The sequence below is a fragment of the Pelophylax lessonae genome (assembly GCF_965119305.1).
Source record: "Pelophylax lessonae genome assembly, chromosome: 10".
In the NCBI taxonomy this organism is placed as follows: Eukaryota; Metazoa; Chordata; class Amphibia; order Anura; family Ranidae; genus Pelophylax; species Pelophylax lessonae.
This window is the reverse complement of record NC_138777.1, coordinates 212858574-212886460: the sequence shown is the minus strand read 5'-3', so window position 1 is coordinate 212886460 and position 27887 is coordinate 212858574. Positions and strand designations below refer to the sequence as shown.

Below are 27887 nucleotides of genomic sequence, written 5' to 3'. Positions count from 1 at the left end.
CATGATATACATGCAACTTGTGTCTGACTTCATAGAGCACAATCACATTGGTCAAAGCCAAAGTTGCATCAAGTCACACTGTTAAGTTGCAATAGAAATCGCACGGTTTTGAAGTTGCGCAAGTGTGAATTAATTCTTAAGGTCAGCAGAGTCTACCTATGGCCTTCACTTCTGATGTGGGCCTTAATGTAAAGAGGGGGATCTGATGGGGATCCTATTGTAAAGGGGGACTCTGATGGGGACACTAATGAGGACCCTGATGTATTGGGAAACTCTGATTTAATACTGATGGACACCTTAATGTAAAGGTGATGGGGATTTTTCTGGCCTTCCATTATTTTTAAAAAATGTGAAATGTCTGGGGACTGCTCTTTGAAACATTAGAAAAAAATGTTTGTCCTTCTTCCATCTGGTCTTGAACCAATACGCTGTTGTCATTGCACATCTACCAAATAGGATCTGCAAGGATTGAAAGCATCACTTCCTATGGGGGAGTATTCACCTGTGCTGATTTACTGCTGAACAAAATTGCTAAACAAATTCAGTCTGAAACGATCCTTTCAATTTAAAACCACAAATTTTCTGCAGTCTGTAATAGCGTTAAAGTGATTGTAAATTCTAGTGATTGTAAATTCTAGTGATTGTAAATTCTAGTGATTGTAAATTCTAGTTTTTAAAAAAACAAGCAAGTTATACTTACCTCCTCTGTGCAGTTGGTTTTGCCCAGAGCATCCCGGATCCTCCTCTTCTCTGGTCCCTCGTTGCTGCTCCTGGCCCCTCCCTCCTGATGAGTTCCCCCACAGCAAGCAGCTTTCTATGGGGGCACCAGAGCAGAGCTGCAGCTCCGTGTGTACATTCAGACACTAAGCTGCTGTTCGACCCCACCCCCTCTCTCTCCTGATTTGCTTACTGAGCTTGATGGACAGCAGCGGGAGCCAATTGGCACCTCACCTGTATCTCAGCCAATCAGGAGGGAGAGCCCCCGACGGTCAAGAGATTCGTAGACATAACTGGACAGAGAGGGGGCACAGATAAGTATTAGGGTGCTGGGGAGGCTGCCGCACACAGAAGGCTTTTTATCTTAATGCATTAGGATAAAAAAAACCTTCCTGACTTTACAACTCCTTTAAATAGCCACAATGATCCAATTGCGAAGTCCTGTAGCAGGATATATATATATATATATATATATATATATATGATTCTAGGACAATATCCCCCCATCTAACCCTCACACCCTATGTCCAGGGGGATGTTTTCCAGGGGATATTGCCCGGGAGATGTTGTCCAGGGGGTATTATGTCCAGGGGGATATTGTCCTGATAATTATTATATATATATACACACACACACACACTGGATATAAAAAGTCTGCACAACCCTGTTAAAGTGTCAGGTTTCTTCTGTGAACTAGAAAAATGGGACAAAGATAAATAATTTCAGAACTTTTTCCATCTGTAATGTGACCTATGAACAGTACAACCCAATTGAAAAACAAAACATCTTTTGGGGGGGGGGGGGGGGGGGGAAGGAAAAATAAACTAAAATACTGTAATGTGGTTTCATAAGTGTGCAGCACACCCTCTTATAACTGGGGATGTAGCTGTGTTCAGAATTTAGCAATCACATTTAAACTCATGTTAAATTGGATGTAGTACACACCTGCCATCATTTAAAGTGCCTCTAATTAACCCCAAATAAAGTTCAGCTGTTCTAGTAGGTCTTTCCTGACATTTTCTTAGTTGCATCCTACAGCAAAAGCCGTGGTCTGCAGAGAACTTCCAAAGCATCAGAGGGATCTCGTTGTTAAAAGGCATCAGTCAGGAGAAGGGTACAAAAGAATTTCCAAGACATTAGATATACCATGGAACATAGTGAAGACAGTCATCATCAAGTGGAGAAAATATGGAACCAACAGTGACATCACCAAGAACTGGACGTCCCTCCAAAATTGATGAAAAGAGGAGAAGAAAACTGGTCCGGGAGGATGCCAAGAGGCCTACAGCAACATTAAAGGAGCTGCAGGAATATGTGGGAAGTACTGGCTGTGTGGTACATGTGACAACAATCTCCCGTACTCTTCATATGTCTGGGCTATGGGGTAGAGTGGGGAGATGGAAGTCTTTTCTTACCAAGAAAAACATCCAAGCCTGGCTAAATTTTTCAAAAACACTTCTGAAGTCTCCCAAAACCATGTGGTGTTATGGTCTGACGAAACCAAGGTTGAACTTTTTGGCCATAATGCCAAAAGATATGTTTGGTGCAAAAACAACACTGCACATCACCAAAAGAACACCATACCCACTGTGAAGCATGGTGGTGGCAGCATCATGCCTTAGGGCTGTTTTTCTTCAGCTGCAACAGGGGCCTTAGTCAAGGTAGAGGGAATTATGAACAGTTCCAAATATCAGTCAATATTGTCACAAAACCTTCAGGCTTCTGCTAGAAAGCTGAACATGAAGAGGAACTTCATCTTTCAGTATGACAACGACCCAAAACATACATCCAAATCAAAGGAATGGCTTCATCAGAAGAAGAGTAAAGATTTGGAATGGCCCAGCCAGAGCCCAGACCTTAATCCAAAGAAAATCTGTGGGGTGATCTGATGAGGGCTGTGCACAGGAGATGTCCTCACAATCTGACAGATTTGGAGTATTTTTGCAAAGAAGAGAGGGCAAATATTGCCAATTCAAGATGTGCCACGCTGATAGACTCATACCCAAAAAGACTGAGTGCTGTAATAAAATCAAAAGGTGATTCAACTAAGCATTAGTTTAAGGGTGTGCACACTTATGCAACCATATTATTTTAGTTTTTTATTTATACTTCCCTTTACCTAAAAGATTTCAGTTTGTTGTTCAATTGAGTTGTAGTTTTTAGGTCAAATTAAAAGGTGGAAAAAAGTTCTAAAATTATTTATCTTTGTCTCATTTTTTTTACAGCACAGGAACCTGAGATTTTAACATGGGTACAGGGGGCTGACTGGCAACTTTCAGCCCAGTGGGCAAGTACAAACCAGAGGCCCATGGTGCAGAAAACTCAGCCCCCCTCCCACTCTCCCTTTTCCCGGCCCCCTCCCGACCCCATTCCAGGCGACAGCTCCGCTCCAGGTACTATACTCACCAGCCAAATCCGGGTTCCCGACTTGGCCAGCAGGAGGCGGTTGGGGGAAGCTGGGACAACTCAGTTGGGGCTGGCCGGAGGAGGAGGAGAGTCTACAGTGGGGCATAGAACCGGCCTCTGCTCAGACACAGTTTACACCATCCATGCTGGGGGGAGGGCTGCACTCTGTCCTTGTCTTCACCCATTAGGTCAGCAGTGGGGCCACTGTGCAGTTTTGAAAATGGTCCTGTGCGTTTGTGGCTCCAGTTCAGGTGCAAATTCAGGTAAAAATTTTCACCTGAAAATTTGAACAGAAACGTGCTGGACTCTGTACTGCCAACCACAGCCGCATATGTGTGAAGGTTCTTTATCATAATGCATTAAGCTGTCAGCTGTCCGGGACTCTCTCTCCTGATTGGCTGAGACACAGCAGCGGCCATTTGCTTCCCTTGCTGTCCATCAAACTCAGCCAATCAGAAGAGAAAGAGGGGGTGGGGCCGAAGAGCAGCTCTGTGTCTCAATGGACACCCGGAGCTGCAGCTCAGCTCAGGTGCCCCCACAGCAAGCTGCTTGCTGTGGGGGCACTCAACAGGAGGGAGGGGTCAGGAGATCCAGCCAGGGACCCAAGAAGAGGAGGATCCGGGCTGCATTGTGCAAAACCAACTGCACAGAGGAGGTAAGCAGTGGTGGCCCATCCATTGGGGGCGCAGAGGGGCCTCCCCATCCATGCAATGCACTGCGCCATGAGCCCACCCGGTTGTATGACAATTATCACACCGATTCTCCTCCCAGCCAATCAGGAAGCATGTCGTGAGTCTCCTTTCCCGATTGGCTGAAAAGAGAAGCGATTTTACTGGCCATTGGCCAGGAAGAGGGAGGAGAGGCACGGCCTGAGGAGACTCACAGCCACTCGGGGAAGGAGGAGGTAAGGATACTGGCTGGCCAGCCATCTGTCTAGGGGGTGGATAAGACTGCCAGCTGGCCATGCCAGGGGGGGGTGGTTGGTTTTGCCGCCCCCTCCCAAATTATCATGCACCAGCCACCACTGGAGGTATGTTTGTTTTAATAGAAAAAAAAAAGAGAATTTACAATCACTTTAATGTATTATTATGTATTGCTACGCAAAATACTGTACACTCCATGGAAATTATTGCCTTTTTCAACATATTTAACCCCTTTCCACTAACCTCGATGTCTCTCCAAACGGAGCTCGTACACTCGAGGGGATTGGGGTGGGGGGTGTTTGCCTAGTCATGTGACCACTGTGATTGGATGTCACATGATCAGAAGCCAATCCTGCCAATTCCCAATCATTAGTACAGACTGGGAGCTCTCTATGACAGTACGGTGTGTGCGCTGGGTCCGCGCAGTGAGCGTTCTCCCAGCACAGAAGCCTCTGCCACCTATAGATGATTGGTTATGTGTGCCGCATGGGAGCTAAAGCCCACCCACGTGTTATATGGGTGCTATAGCGTTAAATGTTGGCAAAACCCTATGTTGTTTTTTTTTTTTTTTTTAACTTTTAAACCAGTGCAAAGCATTGAATATTCCACAGACTATAAGAAAATGACTTCAATACTTTATTTCACAAATCAGTGCAATAGAACTTCCATCGGTAACTGCGCTCAATCTTGTACATTGAGAAAAAAAAAAATCTGATATGGAATTTGAGAATGATATTTACCAGCAAGCAACAAAGCGTTTTCACAATGACGTGCGGCGGCGGGGGGTGTGGTCAATAATTTGCCAGCTTCGAAGCAACAGGAAGTTTGGTAGCCAAAATCTGATAAAGAATGCATGCCAGAGCATCTAGAGGAGAATGGCCACAGAAATACTGGCTGAACAAGGAACCCTGCTCCAGCAGAACGTTGTCAGTTAATAAAAAAAAAAGTGGAAAACAATAGAAACTATCAATCTTCACTTTCAACCTAGTTGAGAAAAGCAGTACCTGACATCCTAAAAATGTAGAGTCCAAATCCTCCCTCTTCTTTGTATCTGACAGCACAAGAGGCTCCAATTGCACCCAGGGAGCAGAGTCCTGTTACTAGGTTCAGCCCCCCCCCCCCCCCCCCCCCCACTATCATATTTTTTTTGTAAGAAGTGAATGTAAAAGGATGAGAGCGCCACAAATCCAGAATAAAGCCCCGTACACACGTACCGAATGTCGGCCGAACGATCGGCCGTCTTTTGCCCGGTGCTGTCCTGTCGGTTGAAAAGTGCTAAAGACTGCACACGAATTTTGTCGGCCAACCACAGCCGACTGCAGAAGTGATGTCATGTGATGGTTAACTTTCCGTGTGTTTTTTCTTCTCTGAGCATGCCCAGTCTTGCTCATCTGCTGTTTGTCGGCCGAATTCTGTACTGACTGGCAAACAATCGGCCGTTCTGGTGTTGGCCAACAAAAATTTTAATGCCTGCACACCAGATTCTGTTCGGCTGAAAAGTCGCAGTCGGTTGTCAGAAGCATCATACTAACAAGCCGACAATCGGCCGATCGGTCGGTGGCCGAATATTTACGGCCGACAATCGCTACGTGTGTACGGGCCTTAAGTCCTGCAAAAGTTTATTATAAGTGGTCAGAGGATAAAGCCAACATGTTTTGGGGCTTTAATTCCCCTTCATCAAGGCTAAGAAAAACAATAAGAAACACAAACATAATGAAACAAAATAAAATAAAATGAAGGGGTAACAACATCCAAACCATCCATAGACGTATACTTCATTTTGTTTAATTTTTTTTTTCACCCAAGAATGTGAGAGACTATTTAAAAATCTACTATAGGATGGTAATTATAATGTCTGTTGGTATAATCTGCATAGTATAAATTAGGGATGCACCGAAATTTCGGCCACCGAAATTATCGGCCGAAAATGAGCCTCTCTCATTTCGGCCGATAATGGGTTAACAGTGCCGAAAATAAAAATGGCCGCCGTGGGGAAGGAGGAGGGCGCAGCGCAGCGCAGGGCAGGTTTCAAAAGTCCCGCCTCTGGCCGGCCGTCCGCCTCTTAATGATGTCCCTACTACTCTGTGCATTATGAATGGACATACTAGGCGGGGGGCGGGGCGAGCGGCCGCTATAGAGAGAACTATTGTGATCCTTCACTGTCAGCTCCTCACGTCTATGTATGAATGAGAACTGAACTGAGCTGACACCGGGCGGGGGGGCGGGCGGAGCGGCCGCTATTAGCTGTGACTATGTGAGAGCTTCTCTTCACTGACAGGCATGTATCTCCGCTGACAAGGAAGAGAAGCTCTCACATAGTCACAGCTAATAGCGGCCGCTCCGCCCGCCCCCCCGCCCGGTGTCAGCTCAGTTCTGTTCTCATTCACACATAGACGTGCTGAGCTGACAGGGAAGGATCACATTAGTTCTCTCTATAGCGGCCGCTCGCCCCGCCCCCCGACCTGGTATGTCCATTCATAATGCACAGAGTAGTAGGGACATCATTGAGAGGCGGACGGCCGGCCAGAGGCGGGACTTTTGAATGCAGGAGAGGACACCCGAGGAGGAGGACGCTGAGGCAGTGGGGGAGGGGGGAGGGGAGCTGAGGCAGCTTACCAATGCTATTAGTATTATGAGGCATGAGGGGTTAATGTATTGTCACTGCTGGTCACTCATCTATTAGTGACTGACCAGTGGCAGTTAATTAACCCCTTTTGTGCTGCATTAGTGCAACCAGTGTCAGTGTTAATTAACACTGGTTGCACTAATGCAGCACAAAGGGGTTAATTACCTGCCACTGGTCAGTCACTAATAGATGAGTGACCAGCAGTGACAATACATTAACCCCTCATGCCTCATAATACAAATACCATTGGTAATTAAATTAACCTCTTGCCAACCCATCACAGTACATATACTGTGACAGGGTGGCAGCGACAGGTGTAGGTGTACGTCGCTGCCTGTTTTTGGTTTATGTCCCTGTTCTATCCATTTCAAATTTTTTTGGGGGAAAAAGTCATTTTCGGTTTCGGTTTTCGGCCAAGGGCATCCTGCATTTTCGGCCCAAAATTTTCATTTCGGTGCATCCCTAGTATAAATAGTTGACATTAAATATAGGTTATACTAACATAATAAAACACTACATTTGAGAATTATTGTATGCAGCATTTTAATAGAATAGTATCATAACCTATATAACCTACAGATATAAATATGATTGCCATCATATAGCAGATTTTACATTGGTTACATTTTATTTATATATAAATTCCTATGAAGTACACTACACCTCTACAGATGGTTTTATGTTAATTTATAATTATTTTTTGTGTGTTTCTTTTATCCCTGATGAAGGGGGAGTTGAGCCCTGAAACCTGTTGGCTGCATTTTCTGACCCCTTATTGTAAATACATTTTTGTTAACACTAAAACCCCGTACACACGTAGCGATTGTCGGCCGAACGATCGGCCGTCTTTTGTCCGGTGCTGTCCTGTCGGTTGAAAAGTCCAAAAGACTGCACACAAATTTTGTCGGCCAACAACAGCCGACGGCAGAAGTGATGACATGTGATGGTTAACTTTCCGTGTGTTTTTTCTTCTCTGAGCATGCCCAGTCTTGCTCATCTGCTATTTGTCGGCCGAATTCTGTACTGACTGAGGAACAATCGGCCGTTCTGGTGTTGGCCAACAAAAATTTTAAAGCCTGCACACCAGATTCTGTTCGGCCGAAAAGTCGCAGTCGGTTGTCGGAAGCATCATACTAACAAGCCGACAATCCGCCGATCGGACGTTGGCCGAATATTTACGGCCGACAATCGCTACGTGTGTACGGGCCTTTATTCTGGACTTGCAGCACTCTCATCCTTTTAAATAGTGTTCGGCCTGCTCTGGGAAACCCCTAGGGCAGGGATCCTCAAACTACGGCCCTCCAGCTCTGGCGGGACTACATATCCCATGAGGCATTGTAAAACTCTGACATTCACAGACCTGACAAGGCATGATGGGAATTGTAGTTCCTGAACAACTGGAGGGCCATAGTTTGAAGACCCCTGCCCTATGGAATTTATTGAATCATCGAACACACACACTACTTCAAGTGATGTACGAACCCTCCAACACGTTTCCCTGAATAAGGAGCTTACTCAGAGTAAGCTTCTTACTGAGTGAAACACAGAGGGTTTGTACATTAGGAGGAGTGTTTTGTGTGTTCGATGACTCAATAAATTAGGCATTCGATATAGTGAGTGGTTGCTCTTTTTTTTTTTTAGGACCCTTTGCAAAAACTTTAAAAATTGGAGTCTCAACTTTATTTTGCCTACGTTTGGGTTCAGCGCTCAACCAGCACATCCTAATTTGCAGACTGAAAAGCTGACCATATATGAGGAATTTTCCTATTATGCTCAAAATTAAAAGAATCATCCAGTGTATTAGATCTGGCAGTCAAGATTAAAAAAAACCCAGAATCAACCACATTAGCTAACAGTGTTCCCGTTTTCTTTTTAATTGCAACTATACTTTTAATGAACTGGTATCAATCAGATTCAGTTTAATGATAGGCTGCATTGGCTCTTCTGATCACTTGATGAATCAATTAGCAAAAGCACAATTGCTTATAATTGCCTAAAACCCGTTACGTGTATGAACAGCATTTAGGTATGGGGACCCCATAAACCATCTGTATTTAAAGCGAATGGAGGTTGTATTTTCTGAAAAACCATTGGCTCTGCCGTAAACAGCTTAGAAGCCAACAGTGCATGGTGGAGTTCTCCTTAAATTTAGAATGCAGTAGCTGGTCAGTTCTAAGGATCAAATGTTGGACAGAATTAGTCACAAAGCTGCCGTTTCCTGACTCAGAGGCTGAATGCCAATCTCAGATCAGGTGACTGAGTGGGTCCCTCAGGATAGAGATGGGTGTTTTGCTTTATGACAGGCTCCCTTAAAGTGTTTTATATCTATAAATAAGCTGCAAGAACATCTGGTCAGAAATCCAGTAAGCCCTTGCGTGGGCTGACAACCTATGCTGCACTGAAACCCCAAGCCTTGTGTTGTCAGCTCTTCCCCCTGGACTACAAAACTCCGCCTATACCACATATAAGCCTACCCAGATACTTTGTGCAGAGAAAGGGATCTTGAGAGATGTAGTTCTGGGGGTGTGACTACATCAATAGGAACTGAATTCCTAACAGCTGCCCCTGCATACATTTTACAAGCCTGGCGATAACGTCAGAGAGTAAGAACATATTTTCCTCAAAAAAAAAAAAAAAAAGAAGATTCAAGGACATGATCTAGAGGGGTGGTTTGGGGGTGAATCTGGCTAATGCCTGGACATACACTTTAAGGTACATATTTTTTTTAAAATTTGCATAACGGTTTATCTATCAAAACTCCAAGGATTTTTGTGGAAAAAATACAGCATCATGACCACTAGATGGAGCTGAGAAGCATCACATATTCTCTAGGATAGTCAGCACCATCTAGTGGCCATATTGCAGCATGTTCCCTATCTGCAGAGAATAAAGCCTGAGAACATTCCATTTTGTCCTATTCACACAAAAACTTGACTGCAGTTTTGATAGATGAACAGCAACACAAATTATTATTTTTTTTTTTTTAACATATGTGGTCACATGTACAGTTCTTCAATTCAAAAACTATAAACCGATCAATTAGATATTCCTGTCGTATCTAGGAAAAATCTAATTTTTTAGAATACATTTTTTTTAGAATAGAATTTTTTTCTATCAATTAAGAAAAAAAAAATGGAAACAGACTGCTTGTTTTTAGTGGCATTTTAGGTGAAATCAAAACAGTTTTGCTTTCAGTCAACCTTTTAGCGCATAGAGGGAAAAAAAAAAAACAAAAAAAAAAACTTAAGAGCGGAGCTCCACTCAAAAGGGGAGGCTCCGCTTGTTTGCTGATCCCCCCCACTGCCACATTTGGCACCTTAGGAGGGAAGAGCGGATAACTGTCAAAACCAGGTACCCCCTCCTACTTCTTGGTAAGACTGCCGCAATTGTGCGGGGAGCTATGAAATTTACGTCCCCTCCTCCCTTCCCCCCACCTGCTGACTTTTGGGAGACACACAGGTCCCAGAAGACAACTAGACCATTCAGAAAGCACAGTGCGACTCACGCATGCACAGTAGGAAATGGGCTGTGAAGCCGCAAGGAAGGATTCACTTCCTGTTTCTTAGTGAAGATGTCGGCTCCTGCGCCCGGAGCCGATGGACAAATGGGCTAGGGGTGCCAACATCGCGGGATTCCTGGACAGGCAAGTATCCTTATATTAAAACTCAGCAGCTACAGTATTTGTTACAGGCTTGGAACTCCTCTTTAATTTCTAAAAAATTTAAAATTGGCTCGAATACAACAGAACATTTTGTGTAATTGATTGAGAATCCAATGCAATAAATTCCTAATCGGAAAAAAAAATGAAAACTTGATTGTTGTGCAGCCAGCATTGTATAAATCAACCTCAGACTGGGACTTCCCTAATATGGATCAGCGACCAGTCTCAGGTGGGCAGTCTGGAGGACCCCAGGGCCACCAACGCTCATGGAGACCTTCAGGGGGTTTATAGTTCCAGAACTGCAATATGCCCTTTTTTTTTGTTCTATAAAGTACATTTCACAGTCAGAAGTTCACAGACAGTCTCTATTTCACCAGCATTTCAGTTGGGGGTGGGCCCCTTCTAACTTCTATGTATTTAAGAAACTTACTGTGTGTAGAAAAAGGGCTCTTGGGAGATGTAGCATTGGAGGCAGGTCTACATCAATAATACCTGACCTCCGTTTTGAACTTTGGGGACAATAGTTAAATTTTTGCAGTGTACAGCCAACCATAGTAATGAATGGTTGTACACAGGTATACAATGCTACTGCTACTGCCAATGCCTTATGTACATGGGCGCACAAATGTAAATTGCATATGGCACTGACCATAGTAATGAATGACCATATACAGGTTTACGTTGCTTCTTGCATAGCTGAATGCCCCTGGATGCAAACTGTACCCAAGATTATTTGCCCAGGAGCAGAAACCCGTGTACAGCCATTCAATAAGGAATTCACATTTACACGGCCTCATGCACCCATGGTGGAGCAAACCCCTGTGCAACTCCATGCAACCATTTATTACTATGGTGGGTCGCATGCGGCCACTGTGTATACAGCCCCAGGCACCCGTGTGCATAAATACCGGTTAACCTGCCAGAGCTTTCCGCTGTTTGGAACCTCCTGTTTGAGGGTGACAACTCCTGAGAAATGGCAGCGTTGTCACCTTTGCGCAAGGAGGGTCTGCAAGGACTACGGCGCAACATGCCAGCGCTGGGGAGAAGGCATGCTGTCTCCTATGATAGGCAAGCTATTAGCACATCCAGCATCTTTCGAAAAAAAAAAAAAGTGATCTCAACAGCAAGGACAGCACAGGAGCCACAAATTATCAGTCTAGTTACTGAAATCTCCAAATTAAAGTCGATTTAAAGCCATAACTTTTTTTTTTGAGTTTTGGATAGAGCTGTAAATGATTAAAACCCCTGGTCAAGTTTTTCTGGCCTTGGGGAAATTTCCATTCACTCTATTCTCTCTATTCCTGTTCTCTTATGGAAGTTTATTGAAATAGAAAAAGGATCTGATGGTTGCTCTGGCTACTGCTTTTATCAAAAAATAATAAAAAAAATGTTGGTATCTTCATTAAAGGATAAGTTCACCTATAGGAGCTTGTTACATGTTACACCCATATTAGGTGTGTAACATTGTCCTGTACACCGACCTCCCACTGACAGCGTTCCGCAATCTGTGGCAGTGGGTAGGAAATCTTCTCTCTGCGCCCACTGTCACTTTTTTAAAATAACGCAGCTGTGAAGAGCTCTGTCCCCACACTCAAGTCATACCTTCAGAGTTTACTGTGAATAAATGAACTACAAGTACCACCAGCCACTGCAGGAGACGGCTTGTAGTTCTCAATGAACTGCGAGGGTGATGGTGAGCGCTCTCAAAAGGTCATTGGTTTTTCCTGCTCTTCAGTAACTATCTGTCCGTAGAGTAGATGCAGGCAGGCCGCTGACAAAGTCTGCAGGATTCTGGCATTGCACCCCCAATCTGCTGATCATGGGTGCAATGCTTTACAGAAAAAAAAATAATAAATGCAATAAGTGTAATAAATATGTGCATTTATTTTTTTTTTTTTTTTTGAGAAAGGTGAACCTATTCTTTAAGCTTCCACTCAACGCTTTTTTTTTTTTGTTTTTTTTTTACACCAATGAGTGGAATGATCCTTTATTTAAATCAGAGGTCTCCAAACTTTTAATTTGAGGGTCACATCATTTACAAATACTCATAGGCCCAAAAAAAAACTGTTTTAAAAATGAATGCTTCCCCCTTTACACCAGGATCCTCACACCAGAGTCCCCATTACAGGAGGGTTTTCACCAGAGCCCCTCTTACATCAGGATTCCTCTCTTACATTAAGGTTCCCCACCCCAAACATCAGGGTCCCCATGAGTACAACACCTTACATTAGGGTCCCCATCAGTGCAACCCCTTACATCAGGGTTCATATTAGAGTCCCCCTTACATCAGGATTCCTCTCTTACATTAAGGTTCCCCTTTACATCAGGGTTCCCATCAGAGTCACCCCAAACATCTGGGTATCCATGAGTACAACCCCTTACATCAGGGTTCCTATTAGGGTCCCCATTACATCAGGGTCTTCACCAGAGCCCCTCTTACATCAGATTCCTATCTTACATTAAGGTTCCCTTTTACTTTAGGGTTCCCTTCAGAATCCATCCGAAACATCAGGGTCCCCATCAGTGCAACCCCTTACATCAGGGTTCCCATTACAGTGCCCCTTACCTCAGGGTCCCCATCAGTGCAACCCCTTACATCAGGGTTCCCATTAGAGTACCCCTTACATCAGGGTTCCCATTAGAGTGCCTCTTACATCAGGGTTCCCATTAGAGTGCCCCTTACATCAGGGTTCCCATTAGAGTGCCCCTTACATCAGGGTTCCCATTAGAGTGCCCCTTACATCAGGGTCCCCATCAGTGCAAGCCCTTACATCAGGGTTCCCATTGAAGTCCCCATTACATCAGGGTCTTCACCGGAGCCCCTCTTACATCAGGATTCCTATCTTACATAAAGGTTCCCCTTTACATCAGGGTTCCCATCAGAGTCCCCCGCAACATCAGGATCCCCAGGAGTAAAACCACCAGTGCAACCCCTTAAACAAGGCTACCCATCAGTGTCCCCCTTACCACTTTAAGGCTTACAGCATATCCCAGGTTGTTAAGACACCAGTGAAAACCTGAGCTAGAAATCCCAGGGGAGTGGAGGGCATGTGGCCCAAGGGCCGTAGTTTGGAGACCCCTGCTTTAAATCATACAAGAACAAAGAAATGTAGTGTAAACAAAAGAACTGCAAGTAAAATACATTCAAGATGAGAAGGGGCTGGTAGGAGGAGTTAAAGAATTGAGTGACTTCAGGTACTTAAAGACGGACCAAGCCGCATGCATAGACAAAATCCAGCGTGGAGCATGCGGACATCTAGTTTTGCAACAATACGACCTCTAGAACTCCCCGCCCAACGCGCTGACGAAACTTTGGAAGTCACATTACAGTTTCGAGATGTCCAGTAAATAAAAAGTTCCTCTATACAGCAATAAAACGTTTTGTCTCATTCGGCTTGCCGTAAAAATTAAAAAAAAAAACAAATACACTTTTCAACTTAAAAAATAAATTTTACGCTAGGTGCAATCAGAACCCTGTATCGGAATAAATTAAAGTTCAGAGTGATCGATTCTTCACCATTTCCCGCCTCAAGGACGCTGTTTTGCGTCCATACATGATGCCACTTTGGAAAAAAATTTTAAAAAGATAAAACCGTGTTTCCCCCTTATCCTCCCTAATTCATTGATTGTATCCTTTGTTAGTCGTATCGCTGTGTAAAATAAGGTCCCTTTATATGTTGGCGATTCCGGCATCGATGAAGGATTCAGAGGGTTCTGGTTGTATCGGCTCAGACAGAGAATTCGGTGCCACCTTTTCTCGCTCGGAGGAATCGTCTCATCTGTAAACCCATGAAGGGGTTGATCCATAGTAAAGAAGGCTGCCCGCCGAACACAGACCTCATCCCATCCCACCTCAGTCTCCGCTCCCACGTGGGCTTCTCACTTTTCAGTCTTTCGATTTCCTACATCGGAGACAAATGAAAAATCAAAAAAAATGTTTGTGAGAGCCTAATTCATTGTACCGTGTGTCTTACTATGATAATTAAAGTGGTTCTAAAGCCTGAACGTTTTTTTTACCTTAATGCAGTCTCTGCATTAAAGGATAAGTTCACTTAAAAAAAAAAAATGCACTTTTTTTTTTTTTTGAAGGTAAAAAAAAATGTGCATTTATTATTTTTTGTAATGGAAGTCTGGAAAGCATTGCATCAGCAATCAGCAGATCGCTGATTCCATGCAGGTCTTCTGCAGAACTGTCAGTGTATCAGTTCCACAGCACCCTGGTAGTTCATTTAGAGCTACAAAGGGAGAGGGAGAGAGGAGGAGGAGGGGGCGAGGGAAGAGAGGAGGAGGAGGGGGCGAGGGAAGAGAGGAGGAGGAGGGGGCGAGGGAAGAGAGGAGGAGGAGGGGGCGAGGGAAGAGAGGAGGAGGAGGGGGCGAGGGAAGAGAGGAGGAGGAGGGGGCGAGGGAAGAGAGGAGGAGGAGGGGGCGAGGGAAGAGAGGAGGAGGAGGGGGCGAGGGAAGAGAGGAGGAGGAGGGGGCGAGGGAAGAGAGGAGGAGGAGGGGGCGAGGGAAGAGAGGAGGAGGAGGGGGCGAGGGAAGAGAGGAGGAGGAGGGGGCGAGGGAAGAGAGGAGGAGGAGGGGGCGAGGGAAGAGAGGAGGAGGAGGGGGCGAGGGAAGAGAGGAGGAGGAGGGGGCGAGGGAAGAGAGGAGGAGGAGGGGGCGAGGGAAGAGAGGAGGAGGAGGGGGCGAGGGAAGAGAGGAGGAGGAGGGGGCGAGGGAGAGAGGAGGAGGAGGGGGCGAGGGAGAGAGGAGGAGGAGGGGGCGAGGGAGAGAGGAGGAGGGGGCGAGGGAGAGAGGAGGAGGAGGGGGCGAAGGAGAGAGGAGGAGGGGGCGAGGGAGAGAGGAGGAGGGGGCGAGGGAGAGAGGAGGGCGAGGGAGAGAGGAGGGCGAGGGAGAGAGGGAGAGAGGAGGGCGAGGGAGAGAGGGAGAGAGGAGGGGGGGGCGAGGGAGAGAGGAGGGGGGGGGCGAGGGAGAGAGGAGGGGGGGGGGCGAGGGAGAGAGGAGGGGGGGGGCGAGGGAGAGAGGAGGGGGGGGGGCGAGGGAGAGAGGAGGGGGAGGGAGAGAGGAGGAGGGGGGCGAGGGAGAGAGGAGGAGGGGGGCGAGGGAGAGAAAGGGGGGGGGGAAGTATTGCTCATATAATTCCTTAAAAATCAGAACTTCACCTAAAAAGGGAAATTCAACTTTTCCTCCTCCTTCCCCCTCCTCTACTACTTTTAGATTTTTTTTTTTATTTCTTACAGGCACCCACTCCACTTTCATTCGGAGCACCTAGGTGATCTGAGCAGATGTTCGCCCGCCCCCGCTTCCCCGCACACAGCTACTTGCACATGTGCAATGGGAAGCCGGCTGTGAAGCAACAGGAAGGGACAGCTGGCTTTCCACTTCCAAGAGACAAAAAACACTAAACACAATCAGCAGAGCAGTAACAGTCATGACTCCTAATAACACACAATGAACCCCCACATACCGTTTCATCATTGCATATGGAATGAATCTGTGTCCCAAACATGACAGCTGTGAAGGTGAGAAAGAGGAGGCCCTCGAGGCAGAGGAAGATCATGAGGATCACTGTGACGGGTGGACTGAAGCTGCTGCAATCTGTGGGATGACAAAGAATGCAAATGGGAGGAGGGGGGGGAAGGGGTGGTCAGACACCAACACAAAAATCAAAACTGTTTTTTTTTTTTTTTTAAACCCTGAGGTTTTTATTGCAGTGTCCCCTTTTTCAGATCATTTTTCTTGCTTTTTGTCTGGGGAAAATGCCCCCATTTTCAGTAAATTTGTATCAGTGGAGCATGCATGTGTGTAAAATCCCATATGCCAATGGCAACGAGGGGAGAAGTTAGAGTTAAAGTATAACTAAAAGGCAAAACTTTTTTTTTTAATTTTTGAATAGAGTGGAGAGGGATTAGAACGCTTGGCAATTTTTTTTTTTTTTTTTTTGCTGTCTGTGTCCCTATTAGGGAGATTCACTCTCTCTATTTTTCCTATTTACCATCATCATTGAAAGTGAAAGTAAAAGAAAACCTCAAATTTTGGGTTATCCACTGGAAAAGTAAGAGGGGAAATCTTCCAATGGGGACACCAAGTCTGGTGATCTGGGAGTCCCCAAGGAATTCCCTTAATTTACAGGGATTCCTCTCACTTCCTGTTTGGCTATGGGACAGGAAGTGAAGGGAAATCTCCGCAATGGGACACAGATGGAGAAAAAAAACTGGCAAGGGTTATTATAACCCTTCCTTGCTCTAACCAAAATGAAAAGGAAAAATTGATTGATGATTAGGAAGGTAAACTAAGGGTTATATGGAGTTAACTGTTTAAGTAGGAATAAAGTTTACCTAAGCTTTTCTTGTGTTTTTTTGTTTGTTTGTTTTTTTTTACATCTTAGGTGGCTTTAACTGACATCATATGCAGATGGTGTTCATCCCTTTGACTTACAGATGAATTAAACAGAGTAGATACAAAAGTAACAATGTTACTTTGTATCTTTCCGTCTCTATCTGATCAATTTTATAAACAATGCTACTTTGTATCTCTCCATCTCTGTCTGAGCAATGTTTGTAAACAATGCTACTTTGTATCTCTCCATCTCTGTCTGATCAATGTTTGTAAACAATGTTACTTTGTATCTCTCCATCTCTGTCTGATCAATGTTTGTAAACAATGTTACTTTGCATCTCTCCATCTCTGTCTGATCAATGTTTGTAAACAATGTTACTTTGCATCTATCTGATCAAGGTTTATAAACCATGTTATTTCTAGAGCCCTGCGCGGGACTGTTTTATTAAACCCGCACCCGCTGAATGTATGACCAGGACTGCCTGCACCCGCAATGTTTGTGTTTCATTCCAACCCACAATGTTTGTGTCCATTCCTGCGGTTTTGCACTATACTCGCCGTATAAGACTACCCCCTCTTCTGAGGCAACACCATTTAATAACATCAGTGGAGCCATCACGTCCCCATTAAATATTTAGCCCGCTGGATGTGCCTTAATATGTACTGATCGCCAGTGCTGGCGTGCCTACCACGTGGAGATGCGGTTGGTCATATCGTTAGTGACCGGGTTCACTTCTCTGGCAACCTAACTTTGGCTTCTGAAAAGAACTCCTTCCTAAAGTGGGGGATGGACCGTTTTGATTCCTTATGGAACACTCGAGACATTGAGCATTAATTTGTGCTGTGCAGCCAACAAGGGCCAAACCTGTAGGAGTTACATGTGACACGCCTCCACCTGGACCAGATATATCTTTTTCTGGCATAAAGATTTCGCTTACTTAAGCATGTCTTTTCAATGGACAAGGGTAAAAGGAATCGTCTGAGGAAGCAACATGAGCGAAACGCGTCGCGATTCCAGAGTTTCCACTGATGTATCCCATACTATTATGTACTGGTATCATGATTATATCATGACCTATTAGATATTTCACATCAATTGCCTTTGCTCTTAGAGGCTTGTTGGGATCCAGTGGTTTACCTGTATTGTCTTATGTACATGCATTATTTGCCATTTGAATTTATGCTTTTTTTGATATTTATATAAGATTTTTTATGCCTATAAAAATAAATGCTATATTTTTATATATTATTGGTGTATTTATTTTCATCAGGATCAATACCCACTCCTAGCCTCTAAAGTCCCATTTCTATGTGAGAGACCGTAGAGACCCCAGTTTGCTGTGGGATCCTCTCATCCCTCTCTCTTTGTCCTTTTATACACATGTTCTGTAACTAGCTAAAGCTACAGTACCTGGCGTATAAGACGACCCCCGATTTTTGGGGTATATTTTTTTTTATTATAAAAAAAAAGTAGTCTTATACACCGGAAAATACGTTACACCAAACTGCACCATTTTCTGCAAAATTTTTTGACCGCCCGCAGCAGAGGTAAAACCGCCCGCTCCCGCAAGATTTGCATTAGGTCCTACGGGAGCCCAAACCCAATGCAGCCCTCTACTTTGTATCTCTCCATTTCTGTCTGATCAATGTTTATAAACAATGTTCCTTTGTATCTCTCTATCTCCTGTCTGATCAATGTTTATAAACAATGTTACTTTGTATTTCTCTGTCGCGGTCTGATTAAAGCTTATAAACAATGTCACTTTGTATCTCTGTCTAATCAATGTTTATAAACAATGTTATTTTGTATCTCTCTATCTCTGTTTGATCAAGGTTAATAAACAATGTTACTTTGTATCTCTCTATCTCTGTTTGATCAAGGTTGATAAACAATGTTACTTTGTATCTCTCTATCTCCTGTTTAATAATAGAAGAGCCTGTGAGCCGGTTCACACTGCCGCGACCTCTAAGTCGCCTCATAAGGGGCGACTTGTTAGCACGACTTTCAGCGCGACTTGAATGATAGACGACTTTGTATTTGGCCAATCAGAATATGATGGTTCTGGGTCATGCTCAATCACACAAAAAAAAAGTTCTTAAAAATTGTCGTTTTTGATAGAGAGCCAATTATTGAAAAAATTATTGAAAAAAAAAAAAAAAAAAAAAGATTTCTTTGGATTTAGTGTCTGGGGGGTCTAAAAAGTGTACCTGTGAAGTGTCAGCTCTGTAGCATGTCCAGAACCAGAAAAAAAGATCATTTTTCTTAGAATTTTTAGTAGCACAGGGATATGGCTCCGCTCCACCTGGGCGTTTTTGTTGCAGGCATTTATTGGGCATTTTTTGGGCGTCTTTGGAGGCAGGCATGCCCCCATAAGAGAACTTTCTCCTAACTTCCTGTTCAAGGGATGGGTGTCAGCTTCCTCTGTTAATCGCTCCTGTAGGTCACTTACCTGTCCACTGCCCCCGGACACAGGTGAAGAGTTGGAAGCCACAAAGAATGAGGGCGTGCAGAGAGATCAGTGCTATGTACATCTAGAGGGGGGCAAAAAAAAAAAAAAAAAGAGTGCTTAGCATAATGTCTGAACAATAAACTGTCTGTATTCCTCCAAAAGTGAAAGAAAAAATGGGTGGAACGAAACCTGGGGTTACCAGTCAGGAAATTAGCTGGCATCACATCAGACAATTTCAATTACATGTTTGTATTTGTGAATTTCATCTGTAACTCTCAAAGTGTATGTACACCCCAACACTGAACTTCCCCCTCCTAAACCAGGGAAGGCAGAATACAAAATACAAGCAGATTAACCACTTGACCTCCGGAAGATTTAACCCCCCCCCTTCATGACCAGTCCAATTTATGCAATACAGCACTGCGTTATTTTAACTGACAATTGCGTGGTCATGCGACACTGTACCCAAGTAAAATGTTTTTTTTTTCCCACAAATAGAGCTTTCTTTTGGCAGTATTTGATAGCCACTGTGGCTTTTTATTTTTTGTGCTATAAACAAGAAAAAAAAAAAAAAAAAAAAAAAAACCGAGACCGACCATTTTGATAAAAAAAAAAAAAAAAAAAAAAAAAAAAAAAAAGATCAATATTTTTTACTTTCTGCTATAAAACATTTCCAATAAAAAATAAATATTTCTTAATACATTTAGGCCAGTATATGTATTCTGCTACATATTTTTGGTAAAACAAAATCCCAATAAGCGTATATTGTTTGCACAAAAGTTAGCGTCTACCAACTATGGGATATATGCTCTAAAGCAAAACATCAAAATTTTCCCTGAAATTATAAAATTCGAATCATCACTCACAGTGAAGAGCACGAAAAACCTTTGGTTCTTCTCACCCACGCAGTTGTTGACCCACGGACAGTGATGGTCCATCTTTCGGATGCATCGCTTGCAAATACTGGAGGTGGAGAGAACAGAGACAGATTTAGAGCAGTGAAGAGGATTATGGGAATATGAATATGTACATTATTACAGCAGAATCTACCAACAGGCTTTAAAACCTTTTGTGACTACAGGTCGTTAAAGCCCAACTTTAGCATCTGTCGGTTTGTACCCGTTAGCAGGACAATAACTCTACAAAACAATTCTGACATTTTATAAAGACATATTAGGTATATTGTTAGTTCAGCCCCTGCTCAATTGTATTAGTACAGGCTGACAAATTGACAAAAAAGATAAAAAAATAAATAAATAAGAGAAAAAAATGGTTTAACAACCACTTTACCTCGGGAACCGTTTTGGAAATAAAAAAAAAATCCAATATTTTTCGACTTTCTGCTAGAACACATATCAAATATAAAAAAATAAATCATCCTATTTCTTCATAAATTTGGGCCAATATGTATTCAGCTACATTTGGTAAAAAAAAAAAAAAAAAAACCACAATCAGCATATATTAATTTTTTTTATTTTTTTTTTGAAGCCCGTGGTGTGTTAAACGCACTCAAAAGACTTAACACCCGGTGCATAAAAAAGTGCACACACGCAAACGTGAGACACACAAAAAGTGCACAAGGCGTACACATGGCCCTCCTCCGAAGAGGAAGGGCCCTGACCCTGATCCTCCGGGGCGCGAAGCTCCTGACAGGGACTGAGGTACTCACTTAGGTCCGCCCAGCCGAAGCCGGGCAGACCCCATTCTTCAGGGGGACTGCCGAAACAGCCCACCCCAAGTACTAGGTGGGGCTCCCCCGAAGGGAGACCCCATGAGAGAGGGCGAACTAAGCCAGAAGGCCATATCCACCCCCTCCCAAAACTTTCAGGGCAGGCCCGAGGACCTACGCCGTACTAATCGTGCAAGTGATCAACCAAAAGGGACAAACGTGACACACAACAAAGAAAAACAGAGTGGGGAAAAGGGAAGTGGTGAAGTGCAGGGTAGTGCCAAATTGCAGGACCTTGGCAGGCCCCCCCGGCCAGGAATAAAAAAATCCTCTGGTGTTGGCCAAAAGGCCCACCCCAAGAGGCAGGTGCTGAAAAAGTGTGATGGTGAAGTGACCAAGGTGCCACAAAAACTCAGGTGAGCTGCCCCTCACCAGTGAGATTGAGGCACCCCTGGGCTGCCACCCCAGGGGCACGTACACCACGGGCTTTTTCGGTCTCAGCCCAAGGCCAGACCCAGTGTAGCCCTTCCTGTCAGGAGGCCAGGAACGCAGACAGCTCAGGGAGAGCCCAACCTCAACTGGGAAAGAAAATGGCCCCCTTCTCAGCCAAATTCACCCAGGAGGAAGGGCCCTTCCCCCCGCCATCCGCACTCCCACCAATTACATCCAGGAGCAGTACTAACCGGTTGACCACGCCGGCTTTCTCGCTCCCTCCAAACTGGTAGGGGCGGACCCATTCAAATCAGGAAGGCAATGGAACCATCCGGCTTTCTCTGGTTTGGCCTACTCCGGTCCTCCAGTTACGCCCAGAGCGCCCCGGTTAACTTCGGCCACCACCGATACTAACCTTCCGGTTCCATACCGACACTGATAAGAACAGATACTACACTTGATCTTAGCCAAAAGGCAGCATATATTGATTGGTTCACGCAATTATAGCATCTACAAACTACAGGATATATTTATGGAATTTTTATTTTTTTATACTAGTAATGACGGAGATCAGCGACTTATAGCAGGACTGAGATATCGCGGAGGACATTCTGACACTGACACTTTGTGGAAACAAATGACACTAATACAGTGATCAGTGCTAAAAAAAATATGCACTGTTACTGTACTAATGACACTGGCTGGGATGAGGTAAACAACTAGGGCGATCAAGGGGTTACATGTGTGAACAGTGTGCCGCTTTTACTAGGGGAAGAGATGGATTCTAGCCCCTGCTTTGCAGGAACACAAAATCCATTCCTTTCCCCCCAGAACAGGGATCTACCTTGTCCGGTGTGATTTACTGACGATTGGGGGGTGCCTGAGGGATGCATTCTTCTTCCGAGAATCCTTGTAATGTAAAGAGATCATCCAGAAAGGAATGTTTTTTGTTTTTATAGTTACGCTTCAACCATAGGTACTAGGGATCGACCCATATATATCGAGGGCCGATATGCACTTTCCCCTATATATTGGATTTGGCCACCAAGGTGGCTGATATTGCCTGATATTTTTCGGGAAAGTGCTGTACCGGAGTGATGCCTACAGCTAGAGGCATCACTCCGGCACCAGCGTCCATAGCCGACACTCCGCTGTCTTGCAATGACAACCGATGCGGCTGAGAAGCCGCTCAGCTGACATTACAAGGAGCGGGAGGGGACGTCCGTCCACCCCCCGCCACCACCTTCCGCGGCTCGCCCGGGTCTCCCATCCGACCAGGAGACCCGGGCAATCAGCCTGCACGGCCACCGAAGACCCGATCAAAGCCGCATTCGGCTCTGATTGGGTCTCCATGTAAAAACCCGGCAGTGATGTCATGACATCACTTCCAGGTACTCAGCGCCAGATTTAAAAAAATGGCAGCATTCAAAACAGCCTAACTGGGCGTTCTGAATGCTTTTAAGTGCAGAGGAGGGGGTTGGGGTCTTTTAGACCCCCAGATCCCTCCACAAGAGTACCTGTCAAGTGATATATAAAAAAAAAAAATTAAATGTACAAAAATATCGACCATCATTGGCTGATACCGATAATGGTCAAAATATCAGTATTGGTATCGGCAACAAAAAAATTATATTGGTCGATCACTACTATGAAGTTTGGCTGGCACTTTTCAGTGGAAAAAAAACAATTTTGAGGTCCGAAGTTCCACTTTGAATAAACCAGGTTATACCCCCACATTCAATTTGTAACAATTGAGAAAGCTTACACAGTAAATATACTCTCATGGTAATAGCCAGTTCCTCATATCTGGCTGATTCAGTGCCAGCAGCCCTGACACCTTTACAGCACACGGCTTCTCTAAAGTGTCTGGAAGCATGCACAAACAAAATATCCAGACAGGAAGAGGAGGAAGTCATGTTATTTGTACTGGCTGGCCAACTGTGATGGCCTAAGGAGGATGTGCAAGGGAAAGGTTGAGTATCAGACAACAGAAAAGTATTTAAAGAGGTTGTAAACCCATATTACTTTTTTTTTGCAACCTGTAAGAGAAACACATAATGAGCTAGTATGCATCACATACTAGCTCATTATGAAATACTTACCTTAGAACGAGCCCCCGCCGTGCCGTCCGCTCACCTGTATGACGGGCGACATGTCCAGTCGCCCGTCTTCCGGGATCGCGGCATCCGGCCATCTGATTGGCTGGAGCCGCGGTGATGTCACTCCCGCGCACGCACGCGGGAGCCGACAGTCACGGCACGGGGCTCTGAAGAAACGGCACCAGTGGCCGTTCCTTCAGAGAGCATGCGCCAGTGACGTCACTGGCTGCATGTAAGGTAAATATCTCCTAAACGGTGCATGTTTAGGAGATATTTACACTACCTATAGGTAAAAGTGTCAGAGGAGGGTTTACTTCCTCTTTAAACAGGCAGAGCCCCCTGATATCACTACAGCTCCTGGAGGACAGCAGGAGAAAGGAAAAAGCTGAACTGTTATATTTGCAAACTTCCTTGATTTGACTCAATCGTTTATTAAAGGTGTTTCAAAAGCATTTTTTCAAGGACCAGGGATAATACTTTCCCTGGTGGGCTTGATCGGTTACCCCAAACACAAGTTATTACCTGCAGTGGTGCGCTCGCTCTGGTTTGATGCTGCAACACTTCGGACATTTGTAGATGACTTCCCCCGGTTTCAGCTGTAGGCTCTCCATGTACTCCTTAGTGGCATTCCCTTTGGGCACCGCTCCCTGCAATCACCACGCAACACAGCAGACATTAACAGCAGGCTGGAGAACCAACAGATGCATCACTCACACAAAGATGAACTCCAGACAAAAATGAGAAAAAAAAAAAAATTCACCAATATGCCCAGTTGGGGTTTCATTTAAACAGATCATGTATTCATATATTGAATTAGAATTAAGTACCAAAATCTGTATTTATATAAGCTTACTGAATTCCCCTACAACATATGCAAGAGCCGCGGGGGGTGTCCAAACTACGGCCCTCCAGCTGTTGCGGAACTACACATCCCATGAGGCAATGTAAAACTCTGACATTCAAAGACATAACTGGGCATGATGGGAATTGTAGTTCCTGAACAGCTGGAGCACCATAGTTTGGACACCCCTGCGGGTCTATGGGCTCCGTGTCATGGCCCCGCCTCCTGTCTGCTTTTTGAGCCAACAATAAGCATCTAGTAAGTTGGCTGAAGTTTTTCTATTACCACCTATTAGGTTACTGTGCCGGCACCTCGCACTACAAGCCTGATTTCAGTGGGCACATAGCACCTCAAAAATAAAAAAATGGCAGAGCACCCCGCATGCTATAGACCAGTGTTCTCAACCTTTTAGTCATGGCACCCATTATAAGTATGCAAAATTTTGAGGCACCCAAACCCAAAATGGGATCCTTTGTCACATGAGAAGCCCTCCTTTCACATCAGAGTTCTCGGTTTCCCTCCCCCCGCCCACTTTTCACATCAGAGCCCCCCCCTCTTTTTAAATCAGAGTTCTCAGTCACCCCCTTCCACATGAGTCCTCAGCCCCCCCCCCCCCTTTTAAATCAGAGTGGTCATTCCCCCATCCTCCTGCCTAGCCCCCCCCCCCCTACCCATCATTCTCCACTGTCCCGTCTGCACCATGGAATTGCATGATCCTGTGCAAAAATACGGAATGCAGCGCAGAACCCCTTATGAGCCCAGGGATGCTTTTAGGTGTTTGGGTGGAAATGTTTTAAATTTTTTATTTTTTTTTTAATAACATAGGGGACAAAAAGTGAGTTTTTCTTTAATGAGACATCAGGGTCTAAAAGACACCCGACGTCTCACCTGTCCTTAAATGAAGCATTGCATTTGCTCTTTCCTAAACATACTGGATGGCGACGGCGACACCAGGACCCGGAAGGCGACGGCGACACCAGGACCCGGAAGGCGACACCAGGACCCGGAAGGCGACACCAGGACCCGGAAGGCGACACCAGGACCCGGAAGGCGACACCAGGACCCGGAAGGCACAGCGACACCAGGACCCGGAAAGACACAGCGACACCAGGACCCGGAAAGACACAGCGACACCAGGACCCGGAAGGGACGGCTTACGTGTGGCTTCCACGTCAGTAACAGCTTTACACACATTCCGACGACTGCAGCCACTGGAGTGCGTATGTAAAACCCCCCAAAGCTATGAAATAACAGCAGGGCATTTCCTCCCATTGTCCAGGGCCACAAAGTGTTATGTGGAGGCCACTGTCAAACATCATGTGAACAGCAGAACATTTCCTCCTTTTCTCCAGGACCACAAAGAGTGTCACATGAGGACCACTGTCAATCACGATTACACCAAAGCAGGACATTTATAATGTCACAGAAAAATGTTCCCTCCATTTCATGGGCATAAAGAGTGTCATTTAGGGGCTGCTATCAATGACCATGTGACATCATAGCAGGACATGCCTTTCCTTTCCTCAGGACCATAAAAACATCCCATGGGGCTGTCAATCCCAATGAGATCCTAGCAGGACAATCCCCGTCCCTCCCTGGGGCCACAGAGTAAGTCATGTGGGGGCTGCTGTCAATCTTGAAGACATCACAGCACAAAATTCCTTTCCGTGGGGCCACAAAGAGCATTACGTAGAGGCCACTTTTATTTACCATGTCACAGCAGGACGTCCCCGCTTTTTCCCCCAGGGCTACAAAGAGCTGTCAATTGCCATGTGGTGTCACCACAGAATATTCCCTTACTCTTCCTGTGGCCACAAAAAGCGTCATGTAGGGCATAGTGTCAATCACGATGAGGTCTTGGCAGGACATTCTCTTCCTTCCCCCAGGGCCACAAACCGTGTCACGTAGGGGGTCGTCATTTATGATCTCACAGCAGGACGTTCCCTCTTTTTCCCCTGGGGCACAAAGTGTCATGAGAGGGCCACTGTCAGTCACCATGTGACATCACTGCCAGACATTTCCTCCCTTTCCCAGGGGCCTCAAAGAGTGTCATATGGGGGGCCACTGTCAATGAGGTCTTAGCAGGACTTTCCCTGGTGCCATAAAGAGTGTCCTGTGGGGCCTGCTGTCAATCATGATGACATCACAGAAGGACATTCCCTTTTCCCAAACGCCACAAAAATAATCATGTAGGGCCACTGTCAATAACAATGAGGTCTTAGCAGGACATTCCCCTCCTTTCCAAGGGGCTGCAAAGTGTCTCACGATAGTGGTGCTGTCAATCTTGATGACATCACAACAGGACATTCCCTCGCTTTCACAGGGGCCACAAAGTGTCATGAGGGAGCCGCTGTCCGATGTTCCCTCCCTTTCCCTAAGGTCATGAAATGCTTTAAGTAGGGGCCACTGTCATTAACGCAGAGGTCAGTCTTAGCAGGGCTTTTCCTTCTTTTCTCCAGGGACAAAATGTCACAAGAGGGCTGCTGTCAATCATGATGTTGGAGCCACCCTGTACGCTGTCGAAGAATGTCACATGGAGCAGCTACCAGAGAAGAGGAGGGGAAGTGCACGGCTTCCTTCCTAGGAAGAACTGAAACAATTCAGGGTGAGAGTGACAAAGACGAAGGACTGGCTGGAATAGCGTTGCCATTATAAAAAGGGAAAGACATGTTGAGCAGACAAGAGAATTTAATTTTCAAACCAATGATACAAAAATAGTTTTTGGTTTACCAACACTTTAACCACTTGACCTCCAAAAAATGTACCCCCCTTCGTGACCAGGCCATTTTTTGCTATGCAGCGCTGTGCTACTTTAACTGACAATTGTGCGGTCATGCAACACTGTACCCCACTGTACGGTCTTATTTCATGTTTTCATTTTTCCCTGAAAAGTGCAGAATGCAGAGGAGAAGAATAAGGCCCCCCTCCCCCCCCCTGCCAGACAGTGTTGTGCTGTGTTACTGAGATGTGTAACTGGCAGGACTGCATGGACACAAGTAAAAATCTCTTGCCAGCTCTTATTATGTATACATACATACACACACTGCACAAAAAAATGAAAGAAACACCTAGAAAAGACATCAGCTTTCTATGGGGAAAAATATCATGCTGGATATCTATACTGATATGGACTCAGTAATGTGTTAGGATCTATACTGGTATGGACCGGGTTGTGTGTTAGGATCTATACTGGTATGGACCGGGTTGTGTGTTAGGATCTATACTGGTATGGACCGGGTTGTGTGTTAGGATCTATACTGGTATGGACCGGGTTGTGTGTTAGGATCTATACTGGTATGGACCGGGTAATGTGTTAGGATCTATACTGGTATGGACCGGGTAATGTGTTAGGATCTATACTGGTATGGACCGGGTAATGTGTTAGGATCTATACTGGTATGGACCGGGTAATGTGTTAGGATCTATACTGGTATGGACCGGGTAATGTGTTAGGATCTATACTGGTATGGACCGGATAATGTGTTAGGATCTATACTGGTATGGAATGGGTAATATGTAAGGAAGGAAAGGATACCACATCCTTTGATGGAAATGAAAATAATCACCCTACAGAGGGCTGAATGCAAAGACACCCCAAAAATCTAAGTGAAAAAATAATGCAGCGGGCTAGTCCATTTTTCTAAAATTTAATTGCAGCAACTCAAGAGTGGTACTCAGTAGTTTGTATGGCCCCCACTTGCTTGTATGCATGTCTGACAACGTC

General features: G+C 45.0%; 1 protein-coding gene across 2 annotated transcripts in view; it reads right to left on the bottom strand.

Annotated features, from left to right (window-relative positions):
* Positions 1-13272: 13272 nt before the first annotated feature.
* The window catches only part of ZDHHC7 (zDHHC palmitoyltransferase 7), a 46254-nt gene continuing 31639 nt past the window's right edge, over positions 13273-27887 (bottom strand). For both annotated transcript variants that reach the window (XM_082270427.1, XM_082270428.1), the window contains 5 exons: positions 23845-23969; positions 19989-20085; positions 19123-19204; positions 15801-15931; positions 13273-14235 (listed from right to left, as the gene is read on the bottom strand). In XM_082270427.1, coding sequence (XP_082126553.1) covers positions 14062-14235; positions 15801-15931; positions 19123-19204; positions 19989-20085; positions 23845-23969 — 609 coding nt within the window. In that variant the 3' untranslated portion in view covers positions 13273-14061. The remainder of the gene's footprint in view (positions 14236-15800; positions 15932-19122; positions 19205-19988; positions 20086-23844; positions 23970-27887) is intronic.